The sequence below is a fragment of the Phasianus colchicus genome, chromosome 5, assembly GCF_987193195.1.
Source record: "Phasianus colchicus chromosome 5, bPhaCol1.hap1.1, whole genome shotgun sequence".
Lineage (NCBI taxonomy): Eukaryota > Metazoa > Chordata > Aves > Galliformes > Phasianidae > Phasianus > Phasianus colchicus.
In genome coordinates this window covers 55,545,129-55,561,950 of record NC_143440.1, presented here as the reverse complement: position 1 = coordinate 55,561,950, position 16,822 = coordinate 55,545,129, and the positions used below count along the sequence as shown (strand labels likewise).

The window sequence follows — 16,822 nt, the reverse complement described above, 5'->3', positions numbered from 1 at the left end:
CATCTGAGTGGTTTCCCTCTGAATTTCAGGGCATCCTGCTGGTGTGGGTTCATCCAGTACTTATTTCAGAGCTTATCGCTCTTCCTACAATGGAGGTGTTGTTTTTAAGGCAGAACTGTCTTGTTACGAGCCTGGAGCAGGAAATACCCACGCAACCTCTGTAACTCGCTGGAAATGTGATGTTTGTGCTGCAGTTGCTTTCACAGCAGTCTCCTCTTTCAGAATCTGTGGCAACACTTGTTTGTTTTTTTTTTTTTTTTAATTTGAATACAAGTGTTTTAGCTAAGGGATTTACAAAGGAGCCAGTGAGCGAGATAAAACAGATGAGGCATCTCCTAATGCTTTAAATAGATAAATAGGCTTTTTCTAGGGCTAAGTGAAATAAGCGTGTGACTGTGTTGCTGTTCTGCTGCCTGCTTCTCTTTTCCTCTGAGTGAGCCTGTAGATTTTTCACAGCAGGAGCTGTTCCTTTTTGCTTGTTCTAGGGATGCTTTAGATGTTTCTGGTTGTTGTGCTTCAAGGAGCCACAAAGCTGCAGTCCCTGGAACCACATGCAGGGCTGTGCCAGTATCTGAGTACAGAGGGACTCTTCGTGCAGCGCTCCTAGGAACAGCCAGAGCTTGAAAATGGAGCTGCTGGTCCTGGGAAGTTCTGGGGATCCTGTGCAAAGTTCTGCTAAGATTCAGGTGCCACGGGAAGTATAAACCACTTGGAAAGCTGATACTTCTCTGTAATTCGGCTCCAAGTGTCATTTTGCTACACGCAATTAAAACAGAGATAGAAAATAAACCTCTCAAAAAGGACGAAAGAGTGAATTTTGTGAGTATTTATGAAAAAGTTGCTTCTGCCCCAGAGTGTTTCATTTAATTTGTTAAAATTAACGTGCGTTTACAAAGAGGTTCATGAACTGTGTACTACAGTGCTTTCTGCATGCAAGTGAGAAAAAAGGTTGGAAAGAAACTCCTTCCCACTCTCTTCTAAAAGCAGTAATTTGTAAATATGTTGCTAAGAGGTTTCAGTTTTCATTTAAAATTTATAGCAAATGTATAGCATAAATATTTTGAAGATGGCTCATGTAATGCTAATGCCTGGGGATGCTGTCTTCATTTTTCTGCTGTGGGGCTGAAGTTGTTCTGAGTGTCTCCTCCCTGCTGATTGTTCATTCAGACTTTCTCTTCTCCTATTTTTCCTATTCTTTCTTGCTTCCCATCTGCCTTTATTGTCCTTTCATATTTCATTCCTTTCTTTGTTCCCATTGCTATAAAAACTTGCATGCTTACTTTTGCCAGAGAGTTATCAACTTCTAGCAGTCCCTCCTTAAAATCTAGCTATTCAAGGAATCTCACTTTATTTCTTTATCAGTCAGACACAAGCTATTCTGGTTGTGGTGTTCTGCATCTTTATCAACCTTTATCTGTGGCTAGGCTGTACGCTCAGCGAAATAGGGAATATGTCTCAGATTTTCACACATGGAATTTCTCATCTTCTCTAGACTGAGGTCAGCTTTCTGTTCAGTTGTGTTATTCTAAGCAGTGTTTCTTTAAAAATCATCCTTCAGACCCTGCATTCCTTAAGAATGAAATTGTGTAGCTGGGGATATTTGCGGTTGAGGAAACTGCTGCAGAGGATCCCAGGAAGGAGCAGGCGATGGGTACAGTGATATATGGCTGCTCATGATCTGCTGTCATGTTCACCAATAAAGCAGCTATGTTTTGCAAGTTCCATTGTTCCCAGGAATTCACAGAGTTACAGTGCTAAATTATTTTCTTGCATAATTGAGGCATCGTATCAGCCTAACACTCAACTTCACGGCAACCCACCAGGAACAGCAGCAGGTTCAGCTGTGCTGAGGCTCAAGCAATTGTTGCTGGCTGGTGAGTGATGTGTAGCTATTGCTGTGCTCTGATCCCCATTGTGTGCCTTTTCTTCTCTGAAATTTACGTGTGGTGATGCACAAAGTGGCATTTGTCAAATTGACTTCTATTTCACATCCCTTGAAAAATTAGGCCCTTCATGTGAGTATTTAAAGCCGTATAATATTAAGGCCTATAATCCTGTAATTAGACTGGCTACTGCAGAACTTATGCTGAGTTGAGAGCCAAATCAAAATGATTGAGGCTCCAGAAGTCTGATGGTAGAAATGTAACAAAAGTTTGCTTAATTCTGCTTAATGCTGCAGTATTGACATAGCACACTGGGAAATAGCACAGAACATTGACACCAAGTCACCCTCCACGAAGCTTGCCTCTGGGCTATGGAAAGAAGATGCTGGTGTGCCATGATAAGCATGATGTGTTGCACTAAATGGAGTATATGCACGGAGAAGCTGAGACCAGGTTGGGAACAACGCTGAGCAAGATTGAGAAATGAGCCCTGAAAACCAGGGTGCTGACCTGTTGGCTTACGAGTTGCATGAAAATGTCATTGTGTTTTAATCCTCTCTTTCCAGAAACGGTGCTGTCTTGTGTACAGTGCTGTCCTTTGAGCGCTGAGAGATTTTGAGGAAAGCTTGCCAGAGCTGTGGAGTCGCTGCTGAAAACGAGTGCATGACTCTGTCCCACAAACATCCAGCCTATCCCCTGGGTTATAGCTGTGCTTGACAGCTTGCTGTGAGATGCTGGTGGCACACAGTGTCCATCCACAGATGGAAAAAGGGTCAGAAGACTTTTCTGTAGAGAGTAGTCACTAAATCCTGATGCTGGCACCGAACCAGAATTGTATTTCAGCTTATGCAATGGACGTAGACTTTCTTCCAAGAGATTAGAGAAATGTGGCTTTTTGGCAGGAGCTTAAAGATAAGTCTGGTCAAGTAATTATTTATGTCAGAAAGTTGTAAGGAAAAGCTTGGAGGCAAGTATAGCTGAGCACATGCAACTATGTGGTTAATTTCCCAGATACAGATTTTCATGTAACTGACCACATATGTGACCGTCTTTGGTAGCAGCTTCTTCTGTGCTGATGATCTCTTACTGTGATCTTGCCATTTGTAAAGAAAGCACAGCTTTTAAATCCATTTTGGCATTCAAAATGAAATTACTGTGGGGGAAGGGGGAGAAAAAAAGTCTACATCTGGTCATATTGGTAAGAGGCATCTGAAATCATGGGCTCCCAAGGGAAGTGGGATGTGGGTCCTTTATCTTTGTCCTGCCACACATGGTCACATTCTTCATTTTGGGATCAGTAGCAAAAATTGCATGGATTTTGATGGTTTCTGTGTCAGATCATTTGTTCTCTTTCTGCTTAGCTACTGGGTATCCCCTTAGCACTTCTCACAATTGTGTAAAGGAATTGAATTTATTGTTGGTTTTCAAAAGCAGAAGAAAGAACAGTTGGTTTCAGATATTTGAGTGCTCAGAAAAACCTCACTGGTGTAGGAATTCTAGGCTAGGGAATGGAATTATGCATTTTAGTTTGACATTTTTCTTGTTTATTTAAAAAAGCTGTGGAAGACAGGGAGGGTAAAGGTTAAAATAATATTAACTGAGCCCTCCAAATCTATCAGTTTCATTCTCCTTTTCCTGAGTATTACTGTAGTCAAACAAGGTAGTTAATCAGAATCAGAAAGCCACATTAGCATTGCTGACATGGATTTGTCAATAAAGTGGGGAGGATGGAAACTGAAAAACCAGCTCTTGGCTCTGACTGCACTGCTTGGGATATTTGCATTAATGTTGTTCTGAAGGAAATTCTATTAACGTGAAAATACCTCCAGAAAAGCAGAGTCGTGAGTTTAAAAATGAAGTAGTTTTCTAAGATTGCTCATGCTGAAAAACTGCAGGAATTTCAAGTATTGTTTTACCATTCCTTGCAAGCATTTGGATAATGACAGGCTCAAGTGCAGTTGCAGCGAGAGGAGTTTGAGCTGAGTTCTGCAGTGCTATGTATGGTTGAGCTGCAGCAGTCGTGTCCTGGCACCCCGTGCTGTGCAGCTCCATCCCTGCTTGCTGTGAGATCCGTCTGTGCAATCCAGTGGGCAGAGAGCCTCACCCAAACCCAGCACTGCTGTGAGTTGAGCCAATGAGACTCAGCACATAAATACTGCTGTTGCTGTTATCCGTGTGCGTGGTGCCTTCTGTTAGTGTGCTGATAGCAGCCCTGGGGACGTTCTTAAGCAGAGGGAAATGTAAAAAGCAGAAAGATTAGCCACACCATCTCAGCCAGCCACCGCTAGTACAGAACCATGCATTGCCCAGACAAGTTTTAATGACCCCAATCTCTGGCTTCTGTCTCTTGCCTGGGGATGTTTTTGTGGCATAACTGTTCCTCCTCTTTCCCCTACTAGTGCGTTCTTGGTGTTGTCATTCTGCTTTCTCCTCCTCTTTGGCACTTCAGATTTCTGAGAAGGCTGCTGCTTGTTTTTCCTTCTGCTGCAGAGGGAGGGAGGTGCAGGAAGGCAGTGTAATTCTGGCACCAGGGAGAGATGAGAGGATGGGAAGAAGTTGGAATGCTGCACCTTGAGCTGCAATTTCTGGACTTGGTGTGTTAAAAAATCTCTTTCTGCAAGCAGGCAAATGCTGACACCTGGCATTTGCCAAGCCTCCCTATTCAAACTAATGCTCTACTAGACTGAAGTGGGCTGTGATGTTTCCTAGAAGAGCATTGTTTGGTTTTACTGTTTTTCTTTGAGATAAGCTTCTTGCCACTCCAAGGGCAGCTCTTTGCATCCATGTATATAATCTGTGAATCGGTGTTTTTGTTTTTCTTAATGCCATGTTGCACCACAGTCTGAAACAAACAAACAAAAACAAATTCCTGTTTTAAAAAATTACAGTTTAAAATTAGAGCTCTCAAACAAGGCATCTCAAAGAGCAAAAAGAAAATCAATCCTTTTTATTTGTAGCACAGAAACATTATTTGACACACCCCTCACAACTCAGTCCTCTATTCGTTCAATCTAAAACCATACAGTACATGAATGGAAGTCAGTTGCTCACAAATCCGTTTCTGTGCAGTCTTCTACATAAGGTTATATGGATAACAAATGGCTTAGTTCTAATGAGCAGTGTTTGGTGGTGATGGTGTTTTTTTGTTTTTTTTTTTGAGGTTCCATACATTCCAAGATGTAATAGGCAGCTACAATGCCTAGAATAATTGCAGAGAAAGACTTCTATGCCATGAAGATAGAGGGTGGGAGGGAGAAGAGGCAGGAAAATCTGTTGTCTGTGTTCTTGGAAGCCTTCTCTGTCTCCGTTTGGATGCTGTCAGTTTCCTTTACACAAACATTACAGCATCCAAAGGGAATTAGAAATACTTACCCATGACCACAACGTCAGTCTTAGGTTTGTCAGGAGAAAGTAATGCAAAAGCAGAATCTTGAACCTAGTGCCTTTATTTTGGTTTTAGCATGCTAATAAATGTCTGCTGATGCTGGAAAGAGGTAGGTCTGGCTGTCTAGGTGGAATACAGGAAATTTATAAATCTTACCTCATAGATGCGAAATGGTTTGTGGATCTGTAAAAGTGCCTTCTAAATCCTAAGTAATAATTACTGTGTCTTGTGATGTCTGAAGTTACACAACAGACATTTACACACATCAGTATAGCAGTCATTTGTGCAGTGGCATGGGACAGAGACACAAAAAGGGGATGCTGCTGGTCAGAAGGATTTTAGCTGCCTGTATTGGTCATACTGAACCTTTTAACTTCAGCAACATTTACTGTAAATGTATCTTAGCCCAACATCAGTGCAGAGATAAAGGGCGATGTTTTTTATTGGTAAACTTTTACTGACTTCTATTGCAGCCCCTCTGCTCAGTGTGCAGTGCTCGGTGTAGGGCCCCCCATGTAATTGTGTGGGGCTGCACAAGCAGGAAGCAGCCTGCCCTGAGCTGCTGTACGTCCAAAATACCTACAGAGTGATGTGCTTGTGGGGTTTGGCTAAGATTCAGCTGGGAAAATATGTCTTGTGACTCCTGTCCTTCCCTCAAGCCCATTCCCAAGTCAAGGAAGATGAAAATCCAGTTTGTAGGAAAAAACCTATACCTAAAGGCCAAGCAGCTATAGGGCAGTTGCAACAGGCAGTTGTGTATTTTTCCCGTTGCTAAGTGGAATTTAATCCATGTTGCCAAAGCCCATCAGCTAAAGTTGTGATTTTTGGGAAAGGAAAACAAATGAGCTGTGTCATACAGCTGCACCATCTCCTTGGGGTAAATGTGCTGGCCAGGTCCAAAAAGACACAGTCACTTTGCCATGCCAAAGCACACGGCGCTTCCTAACACTCACACCTTGGCCTGGGATGGGAATGAGGAAGTCCAAGGAGAGAAAGAGCGCTTTGAGACTGTGCTTGATAAACCAGAAATGAGCTGCCTGTGTTTAATGGTGAAAGTAATTGCCTATTGGAGCAACTCACTGACGGGATGTCTGAAATCTGTTAGTCTGGATTGGATGCTGTTCAAAAGGAGCTTTGCCTAAGCTGCCAGTTGCAGTCCTTGGGCACCACAGAGGAACATGCTGGCAGCCCAAGGATGGATGGTGTTTGTACGCAGCCCTGCTCTCTGGGACAGCTTGGTGTGTTGTTGTTGCAGTATGCATCTCACTGAAGGATCCTGTCGTGGCTCTGTGTCTTTCCCCTGATGTTTAGACCAGTGCCTGCCATGCAGTTGGCACGCTGACCTGTCAGCCTCTCAGTGTCCAGATGCAGCTCACCTGTGCTTAACCACCGTGAGAGCAAAAAGACACTGTGATCCCTTGCAACCTCTGGCACATTGGGAATCCCACAGAGGAAGATGGATGAAATATTTTCATCCTGTCCTACCAGGATTTCCCAGACAGAGATGGACATCTGCAGCAATATGAATGGTGAGGAAAAGGACTTGTGATGAGCCCAGTCCGTTTGTCAGGAGCCTTCCTGTGCCTCTTGGCCAATGTCAGCAGGAGTTGCTCTCATTAAAAAAGTGTTAGGAATGCACCAATGGCAACTCTGTGAGCAGCTGTTCTGGTGATGCCCTCCAGAGATGTGGCTCCTGCAATCTGAGCTGCTCCCTTTTTCCACACACAAGTAATTTCCGAAAATATTTATCAAGGTTTTGATCTTTGCCTGAAACTGAATTTTCTTTTCTCTGGCTGGAACAAAATTCCTCAGGATTTGGAAAGAGTGAGACTTTTCACTCACCAGATGAGGATGTACACATGTAAAATGTTGATGTGTATTTCCCATTCACTTTGGTTGGAGATGCAATGATTGTTAAATCTTTAAATCTGAATGTCTCATTCAAACGTTGGTTTCTTACAATGGATGTTATCTGCCCACATCAAGATAGCTACAGAGTATGCTATTTTCATGAACTTGAATGGATTGGAAATTGACAACTTCCAGCAATGTAAAAAGAGACCCTGCATTTGTATCTCAAAACAAACAAACAACAACAAAAACCAAAAAACAACCATGTAAGAATATTGAAGTTAAACTGTTAACCTTTCTTGTCCTGCTTTCTAAAATGTGTGGTTGCCTGGTTCTAATGCTGTGGCAATATCTTGTGGCACAGAAACGAACGTGCTGTGACTGCGAATGTTGGAGTGACTCATGGCTGACTTGAGAACTTTCTCCACAACACTGTTTTGTTTCCAACACTGGCACACCACTACCAGGAGCTCCTCCTGCCTTGTTGAACAGTACAGAAAGGCCACAGCTATTGTTTCCATCACAAGCACAAAGCCTTGTCAATGGAAATCTTGAGCCGTAGAGTTCAGCCTGGATCCACGATAGGACATCTCAGGAAGGTCACTGCCCCCAACCACAAATCTAATTAGCAGCTCTCCCTTTCTATTGCCTTTTTTTTTTTCTTTTTTTTCCTCCTGTTTAGTTAATTTTAACCCAGTGTCCCACATGAGGAATCTTTACTTTGCAGTTGAGGGCGTAGGTGCATCTTGAGGAGCCCCAGGGAACTGAAGCTCAGTAAGTGATCACCAGTGGGAGCCTGGGTTAAACATGGCATTACACCATGGAAAGTTTCCAATCTCCCATTGCAGACAAAATGTCTACACGAACAATACTGCTACTTTCCTAAATTCCTGCATTTTGCAGATGTGAAGGTCAGTTTCTGTAGGGGAAGCCAGGCTATTTTGGGGGAGTTCACAGTGCTCTGTCTTTCTGCTGCCGCTGCTAATTTTTGTGAGCACCATAGAATACAGTAGAAAATTGAAACTGTGTGAAAGATCAACAAATCAGTGTAGAATGTCACGCAGCAACATCTGTTAACTTTGGCTCTATCTCATATCCTCCTGACCCCTCCTTTGCAGCCACAAGTCTCCTGTTTTGTGAGAGCTTGGAGTGATAGGGACTTGGAGAGCAGGGGAAGGAAAGTCTAGCAGTTTCTCAGTGGTCTGAAGGGCTTGCAAAAGTACCGTGTGGAATTAAAATTTTATGCTTGTGTGTTTCTGTATTTTTAGTTATGAAACAAATGGGAATTTGCTGAATGAATTAATTGTATTGTACCATAAAAGTCCTATCTGGAGAGCTGTTATATACTGTAGCTTACAAAGTCTGCAGAGAGAAATGAAAGAGGCTTCCCTTTCTAATGAAGGCTTTCAGGAACTCATTGATTACAGAATCTAATAAGCTTGCTCAGAGACATTTGTTTGATATTACTTCTGATAAATGAGATTTTTTTTACCTACTGGTAATTTTACCAGTGACACTGGAGGCAGCTGCTCTCTCTAACAGTAAGTTTGTCAGCTATAAAACTTTATCCTTTCCTTCCTATCTTGTCCAAATAGCTACATATAGTGAAACATGAGTTCCAAACTGTAGATCACAATAAAAAGTTCAAATCTTGAAGAAATGAGTGATGTGATAGACACTGTGTCTTTATTGGGGATGGTCTTTGTCCAGACCAGCTAAATGCTGTACGCTTGTTCTTGCAATGCATTTAATAAACAAGACTTTGACCTGCTTTATAGACATTTATTTATCACTGCTTTTTTCATTTTTTATTTTTTTTTTAAACAGGGTCAGCATGTTTCGTTAGCTCCCATTCAAAAGCTGGAGGAAACTTTGTATGAGTATCAGCCTTTGCAAGTGGAGACATATGGACCACCAGTTCCAGATCTTGAAAGTTTGGGAAGACTGGGGTAAGTAACACTGCAGATTTTCATTCCCATTTCACAGCATTAAATCTGAGATGGCTACTATCTTTACTTTCCCAGCACGTAGGTATTTTTACATATATATATGTATGTGAAGGATCTTAATGAAATGTTAGACTTCCTGCCCAACCAACCAACATTTTGTTTGGGTGGATAAGCTAAAATTTTTGGTCTTCAAGCCTTTATAGATCTATTGAGAGCTGGACTGGATTGCATTAGTGTTTTTAAGGTTGTCCTTGGCAGTCGCAGTGAAGTAGCTGTTCATTTTCAGTTGCACGGTATTAAAAAAGAAATAAATAAAATTCTGGGGCTTAATTTACCCAGCTGTAAGCCAGTAAAAATATTAAAGTTGGGCCTTTTGCCATGGAAAAGGAGTAGATTTACTTGTCGACTGCTGTCTACAGTCGAACTGCATTTGTGAGAAATGAAGCACAGAGCTTAACTATGTCAAAAAGTATAATGCAGGGCTGGTCCAGCAGCTTGGCAGCACTGTGGTGTGCAGCCATGTTTGGAAGTGAGTTTGGGAGCATGCTGTGCCTGGGTAATGGAAGCTTGGAAGGCCAAAAGTGACGTGTCTGCCCTCTGAAGAAGTGTTAGTAGCTGAAATGCCACCTGAAAACGTGTCACTGTGAGGATAGGGAGTATCCCCAGACTGGTTGTTCTGACTTCCAAGGTCTCAAGCACTAAGAGCTGCTGGAAAGTGATGTGGCAGAGTGAATGAGAGATCAGCAATGCAAGAAAGTATTTAAACAATAAAAATTAGCTATTTACCTTCATGCTTATGGGAAAACTGAAGCCGGAAAGGACTGAATAAAGCTGAGACACTTCAGTATGCAGATTCAGACAGCACTGAAATCCAAATAGGGATTCTGACTAGTTCAGTGGCACAGACAGAATTTCATCTCACCCAGACAATGATAGAGGTAGATTGACTTTTTAAAACAAATATGCAAAGTAATGGTGATGTAGAAAATTCAAGGCTGTCTGGAATTGAGGTTGTCTCCATTTTTATTGTTTCTATCCTTATGGTGCCTGTAATTTTTATTATCTGTTCCCAAGCTTCCGAGACCAAATATTAATTAGCAGTTTAAATTTGGGCAGAGCCAGATTCAACCTTCACCACCTGTTTGGATGGAGCACAGCTGTGAGGGACCTCCAGTGTGATGGGAGCCTTGGGGCCCTCTCAGCCCTAAGCCTTATCACAAATGGAAATGCTGAGGGGGAGAAAAAAACTTACTTGTACCATGAGGGTTTTCAGTGTCCATCTCTGTGCTCGTGCCCTGTCAGGTGAGTGCTGGCGTCCAGGTCCAGCAGGAACACTGCTGTCCACATTCATCTCATCTAAATATCTAACCCTATACCTTCGGGTGTCTGAAATACCTTAAACTATGCAGGGCTGTTCATTTATGTATTTTTATTTCTGTGTTTATATGAACTCATGTGCATTTCCTGTTGATGATGAATGCTTAACTAGTGTGCTTTGATCCCAGGTTTTTGTTATTTTTTTTCTTCAGGCAGCTGTTTGCAGCTGCCTCAGTGAGGCAGAATTGCTGGGCACGATGTTATCTATTCCTGCTAAAGACTGCTAGTTTCCTCTTAATTTGGACTCATATAAAATCAGGTTCAGTCTAAAAGTATTTACAGTTTTTATTCCTTCATCTTTGGCCCATTTCCATCATCTTTCTGTGAGAAAGAAAGCAGTTTTCCACAGTCCTTCCAAATTTGTGAGTATTTGCTCAGTTTGTGCTGTTGTTACTCATAAAGTATAGCAACATTTGTTGTTCCTGTTAACAATTTTGCAGATTAAAGTTTGGCCATTTATTGCTGCTAAATAATTCCCTCAAATGTGCAGGCTGTTATCATCTGAGTTTCTGGAGCTGGAATTATTGCAAAGATGCTGCCAATCTGGAGGCTTTGAGTTCACTTCTGTTAACATAATTAACGTCTTTGTTTTAATTTATCTTCAGAACACTCAACAGAATGAGTGTTTTAAATATTCCGACCTTAACCTTTTACATTCTGGAAGACTTACTTCAGTTGTCAGAATAAGTGTTGCTTGTTCTTTCTTAGTAAGCTGCTGTAATGAAGGAGACAGCTGGCAGGGAGATTTCTAGCAAAACTGGAAAAAGGGTGAACCTTTAAGAGATCATTCAGAACATTTGTTAGGGATCTTTTCTAACTAAAAAAATAAATATCATGTTTTAAGTTGACTTATATTATTTGCTCTTTAGACTAACAAAAATTCCAACAATCCCCACCAACTTTGTACAGTCCAATAACCTTGACTCTGCATCATCCCTCTGCTCTTCTGTTTGGACTTTACTTGTTTTGCAAATAACAAAATTATGTTCCAAGTGGCTTTTAGAAATCTGTTTGTAGTTTCTTTTAAGACTGTAAATTTCTTTAATTTTATTTACTGTAGGAAAGCATTAACATCCATTTGATGCATATTTTTTTTTTGCTGTTTTATTTGTGGTTTGACAGTAATGAAGAAACAGATTTCTTTTTTTTCTTTTCCCATACAAAGGATTGGTAGTAAGTACAGGACAAAATCCTATCTGCCTTCCAAATCATTGTTTTAATAAAAGACTTTTTTGAAAGAACAACATATAAGCAAGAATCCTGACATACATGACTTTCTAGGAGCAACATGTATTACACTAACTTGTAGACAACATTTAGCCTTTAGGCAGAGGAAGTGAAAGAAACTTTCTCAGATAGTGGTGCCCTTGACTCCATAGTGGTGGGGTTGCTGCAAGGAAGTCCTGTGTTGTTTCCATGAATCCCTCTGAACATGCTGTGGCCAGATGGAGATGATTTGATCTTGGTGGCAGAGAACACTTCATGTGCGTAACGTGGCTTAGAATAAGCAGGGAAGACTTGCCCGTGAAGTTCACAGAATCACAGAATGGCCAGGATTGGAAGGGACCTCAAGGATCATGAATCTCCAAACCCCCTGCCATGTGCAGGGCCACCAAGTTAAAAAAGACAGGTGTAGAGTCCTACAGGTGGGGAGGAATACCTACAGGCACGTTAGGGGCTGAGTTGTGTTGAAGAACCTTGGTGTCCTTGTGGAGAGCAGGTTGGCCATAAGCCTGCAGTGTGCCCTTGTGACCAAGAAGGCCAGTGGTAGCCTAGGGTGCATTAAAAAGAGCATAGCCCAGCCAGGTCAAGGGAGGATCTCCTCCTCTATTACTCTGCCCTGGTGAAGCCACACAGAATCGTAGCATCTCATCTGGAGTACTGTTTCCAGTTCTAGGCTTCCCAGTTCAATAAAGACAGGGAACTTGTTCATTTTTCAGACCAGTTACCTCCAGCTTGGCTCCATCCAGCAAGCCTTTGGCAGAGTGCACCTTCAGGCAACCAGGGGCTTGAAGGAGCCATCAGCAAAGGGCAGCTTGGTATCAGGTGCTGAGATACTGACACGATTGGCACCTGCCTTGAGATTTGCTTTGTGTGACATTCCAGTGCCAAAAGGAATTTTGTGTATCTTTTGTCAATTCTGAATTTTCTTGTTAAAAAAAAAAAAAAAAACCACATTGGCCACTGTCATCTCACCCTTCTGAGATTTTACTTCTGTTTCTCCTTTTTTACCTGGTGTAGTTTCAGAGATTAGTTTTGTTTCCTTTGAAAGTATGCTCATTCAATATTTCTTTTTCAATATCCTATTTGGGAGCCAACATTTCTCCATTTCTTCCTGTTCCAAATGAGCTTCTGTCGATTTTGTTTTTGGAAGTTAACTTGGGACGTGCCACACTAGGAGCAGAACATCCATGGGCCACATCATTTGTTTTTGAGACTGTTTGGGTTGGTGTCATTTGTCTGAAGTGGAGAATATCATCTCGTGGTTCAAATCAGTCCAAGTCTGTTGAACTGCCTAAGTCATGCAAGGCAGTCAATCTGGGGATGAAGGATGTGTGGCTGAGAGAGCAAGAGTGCCCAAATGCTAGGGCACTTGCTGCCATTACTTTGCCTCTGGGTATCCTAAGAGGAGCCAAAAGGATCTGTCTTTTTTATTTTTCCTTTCCTTTTTCTTTTTTGTTAATGTTCTAGCTGAGCACACTGAATTTGTCTGTGCGGTTAGAGATCTGGAATAGATAGAATTTTTCTTACTGCAAAACAGAAGAAATGAAAAATAAAACAATCTGTCATGCCAAGTAGTGAAAGAGTGAAACAGAAGGGGGATGGAAATCAGTTTCCTTTCACATGTGAAGAGCTTTGTTGATTTAAATATGCTTGTTTCGTAGTTTTGATTTTAAAGAATAATAATAATAATGCAAGGATAAAAATGATGGTTTGTTTGAGGTCCTGAAAAATGTAAATTCATTCTTTGGATGGTCCATGGGGTTAGCAGGAGCTGCAGCACAGCAGTCTCACCAAGTAGTTACAGCTGTGGGAGTGCCACGCACAAGCTGCATACAACATAACTGTACATTAAAAACCTGCTTCTGCAATTAACGTTTTGGATAAAGAATTCTGTGTCTCAGAGTTTAAAAACAGTCTCTTGTAATCCAAAATAGCTCTTACTCTAGCATAGCACAGTCCTATTGATGCCATGCTCACAATATAGAGGTAATTTACAGATATGATTAATTATGATTTCTGTTAGCACTCAACTACAAAATCCTCAGCATTAACAGGGAACTTTTGTGCAGATCTTGTAAAGAAACCAAGCCTGCTCTGCTTAAAATAAAATGGTGTTTGCCTACTTAACTTGGTCTGCAAAGGTGCATCCTGAGTATTTATATCTGCTTGTAAAAATTGAGTTTGCTCCAAAAATATTTGCTTTTCTTTAGGGAAAAATTGGTCTTCCTTTTGATGTATTGACTTGTTTTCATCTATTACCACACTGCTAGGAGTTCTCCAGTCGTTTAGTGCCTTGTTTAAGTGTGATGCAAAAACAAAGGTCAGTGGCAAACACTGGTGAAGCTATTAATACACCTTCGTAGTTAATTTAGAAGTTAAAATGAATCAAAATGTCATTTTAAGAATTGAGGTTCTGAAGGAAAATCAGAGTTTGGGGGAATTTTGTACATAGAATGAATATGTTTTAGCCCACTGTGCTTTTTGTAACGAGCAACTGGATTGATCCATTCCTTTCTTCCTTAGTGTGCAACATCTCAGTCATTTTAAATGTTGAGTGAAGATGAGTAGGCTGGATTTCATATCTGTTACAACTTTGTTAGCATTTAATTTTTAGCCTTCATTTCAAGTGGAAAATTTCTGCATATTTCTTTGTTGTACAGTGTTGCAGTGTAATTTGAAACACATGTAGAGTTCTGGCACTTAATCTAGAGATGACTAGTTTAACTTCTTTGCTGTCAATCACAACTGTGTATTTTGTTTTATTTAATTGAGGCAATAGTGAGAATGCTCTCCAGACTGTTCTCAAACTGGTCAGTTTCTGCACTGCATTCAAGACAGGAAAATAACAGAATTGATTTTGAATGGGTGACAGGACCACTGAGTGTTAAAAGTTCTAACAGGTGATTTTTCACATCTGCTTGCTTTGTGATTGAAGTATGCAGATATTTCTTGAAAAGCCAAAAACTAAGGGCTTATTTGATCTTGACCCATTGATTTTGAACACTGAATTCATTCTGCTGCTTCGAACAGAACACAGTTTCTCATTAAGCTCAGTAGTCAGAATCAAAAGATTAAGAGCAAGGGGAGCTTGTCTTGCTTTGAGGGCACTGAGAGCACTGCACTTGTTCTTACAGGAGTTCTCCTGGCTCTCAAAGCATATGGTCTGAGTTTCCCAGTGCCTCTTGATGCAGGGTATCATGCTCTGTTTTCTGAAGTCAACAGAAAGGTTTCTGTTGGCTTCGAGGTACTCTGAGTCAGACGCTTAATGAATGAGAATTGGCAGGTAAAAAGTGATTATTGTTTTACTGACACCGTTCCTTTTACATACAGCCTTTAAAAGTAAATTGTTTGTTATACATGAATAATTGAATGAAAGCTTATGAGTAATGGTGTTAGGCATCTGTGGATACATTTTTTTTTTTTAATAATGAATAGGGTCAAATGTGTTGTTTTTCAAGAGAGGCTGGAACAAGGAAATACACCTATGTGTACACTATCTATCTGGTTTGATGTGGAAGCTACCTTACACTGGTTTAGCATACTGCAGATTTTTGCAGTAAGGTTCTGTAATGATGCAAATTCAATATATGGGAGGTATATTAGCACCAATTTTTTCTCCACCCAAATGGAAATCGAGGAAAGGAGCACAGCCTATGTTAAGTCTGAAATCTTACTGTTTAAGAAATCAACTTTCTGGCAAAAATGTCCATGAACATTTCAAACGACACCCTGTAGTATATGGCGTTTTGCATGGAGCTCTTCTGTCAAGGTCATTAGCCATTGAATATATTAGAAGTGGACTGCTTATGAAACAGAGTTTTACTTCCTGCCCGCCCACCTGTGGGTATAGTGTGGGTTCTGTAACTGTAAAATGTCTCGGGAGGGTTATAAAAGCAAAGAATATGGAAAAAATATAAAGAAACAAAGAAGGAAGCATGCATACACCGTGTTGTTTCTTACATTTAAAGTTGGCTTTAGTTATATATGTACCACTAAATTAACCTCAAAAGCTGGCCATGACAGCAGAATGTCCATGGTAATTGTTTTTGTTGGCGTGTGGCTTCAATATTAACTCATCGATCTAACACGAGTCTCTGTGCTCAGAGTACTGGTCTGGTAATGTTTTTTTACTTTTTTTCATGCAATCATGGAAAAAATATGTTTCTGCTCGAAGCAGTTGTCAAACAAGCTTCTTTCATCGACAATCAGACACAGGGCAGCTGAGTAAGGCTGTTTAGTCTAGAATAAATACTCGAGAGATTACAAGGTCGCTGTAGGAAATGTAATTATACCATTTATTCCAGAATAGTCTTTTTGTAGTGTGGGCTTGCAGAACACTAAACCGTGCTGTTTATTAAAATACATGTAATATATAAAAAAAATAATAAATCAGAGCCTTAACATATGGAATGAAGAGCTAACTGTCTGGCAAACCGTACAGCGGTAACCTGGTAAATATTTAAAATTGCTTCAAAAATCAGGATGGTAGCATTGCTTTTATTGCTGCTAATTGGTAGGAGGCAAACCCTGAACCCTCTCTGCAGGTGTAGAGGCAATAGTGCTAAGTAGGCAGCTGAAACACCATCAGGCAAAACTGTCTGATGATGGATTGTGATGTGACAGGAGGCATCCTGCAGATGTGTGGGCCAAATGCACTGTTTTAAGCACTCTTTTGTGTTTCACCAAATCAAAGCATTTTATTACCAGCCTCTTACATAGCTGATGGTCTGTGATCTGTACTAGCTCTTATATGAAAGCCCGCTGCTGCTTTCATCCTTCCCTTCACCCCTACATTGTTGTCACATTCTGTATGTGGTTCTTTGGTGACTTCATGTCCACAGACTTCACTCTTTACTTGTTCTCCATCTGCTTAGAAAAATATATTTTTTGTGGAAGTTATTTTTAGCTTTTTCACTGCATCTCTGAAACTGTTGTAGGTTTGAGGTCAGTATTTTTTGTGCTCCGTGCTTTTATCTACACTTTGTTTCTCCTTCCTTGTTTCTCCTGCCCTCCATTGTGTTGCTTTTTCGAGTCCTTCCTTCGACTCCTAGGCCAGATGGATTGAGGACTGCAAGTTACCACAAGAAAAATAATATGTTTTGCATGGGCAAGCATGATCTTTCCTGTAACAGAAGAGCCTCAATGCCTTCAGC

The 16,822-nt window shown here is 40.9% G+C and overlaps 1 protein-coding gene across 2 annotated transcripts in view; it reads left to right on the top strand.

The window, feature by feature from the left end:
* The window catches only part of MNAT1 (MNAT1 component of CDK activating kinase), a 117,564-nt gene that overhangs the window by 71,289 nt on the left and 29,453 nt on the right, over positions 1–16,822 (top strand). The window contains exon 7 of one of the 2 annotated variants that reach the window (XM_031605324.2): positions 8,947–9,068. In XM_031605324.2, the coding sequence (XP_031461184.1) occupies positions 8,947–9,068 (122 nt within the window). Of the gene's footprint in view, positions 1–485; positions 672–8,946; positions 9,069–16,822 lie in introns of those variants that run through there. The other variant, XM_090141820.1, reaches the window with a different exon arrangement.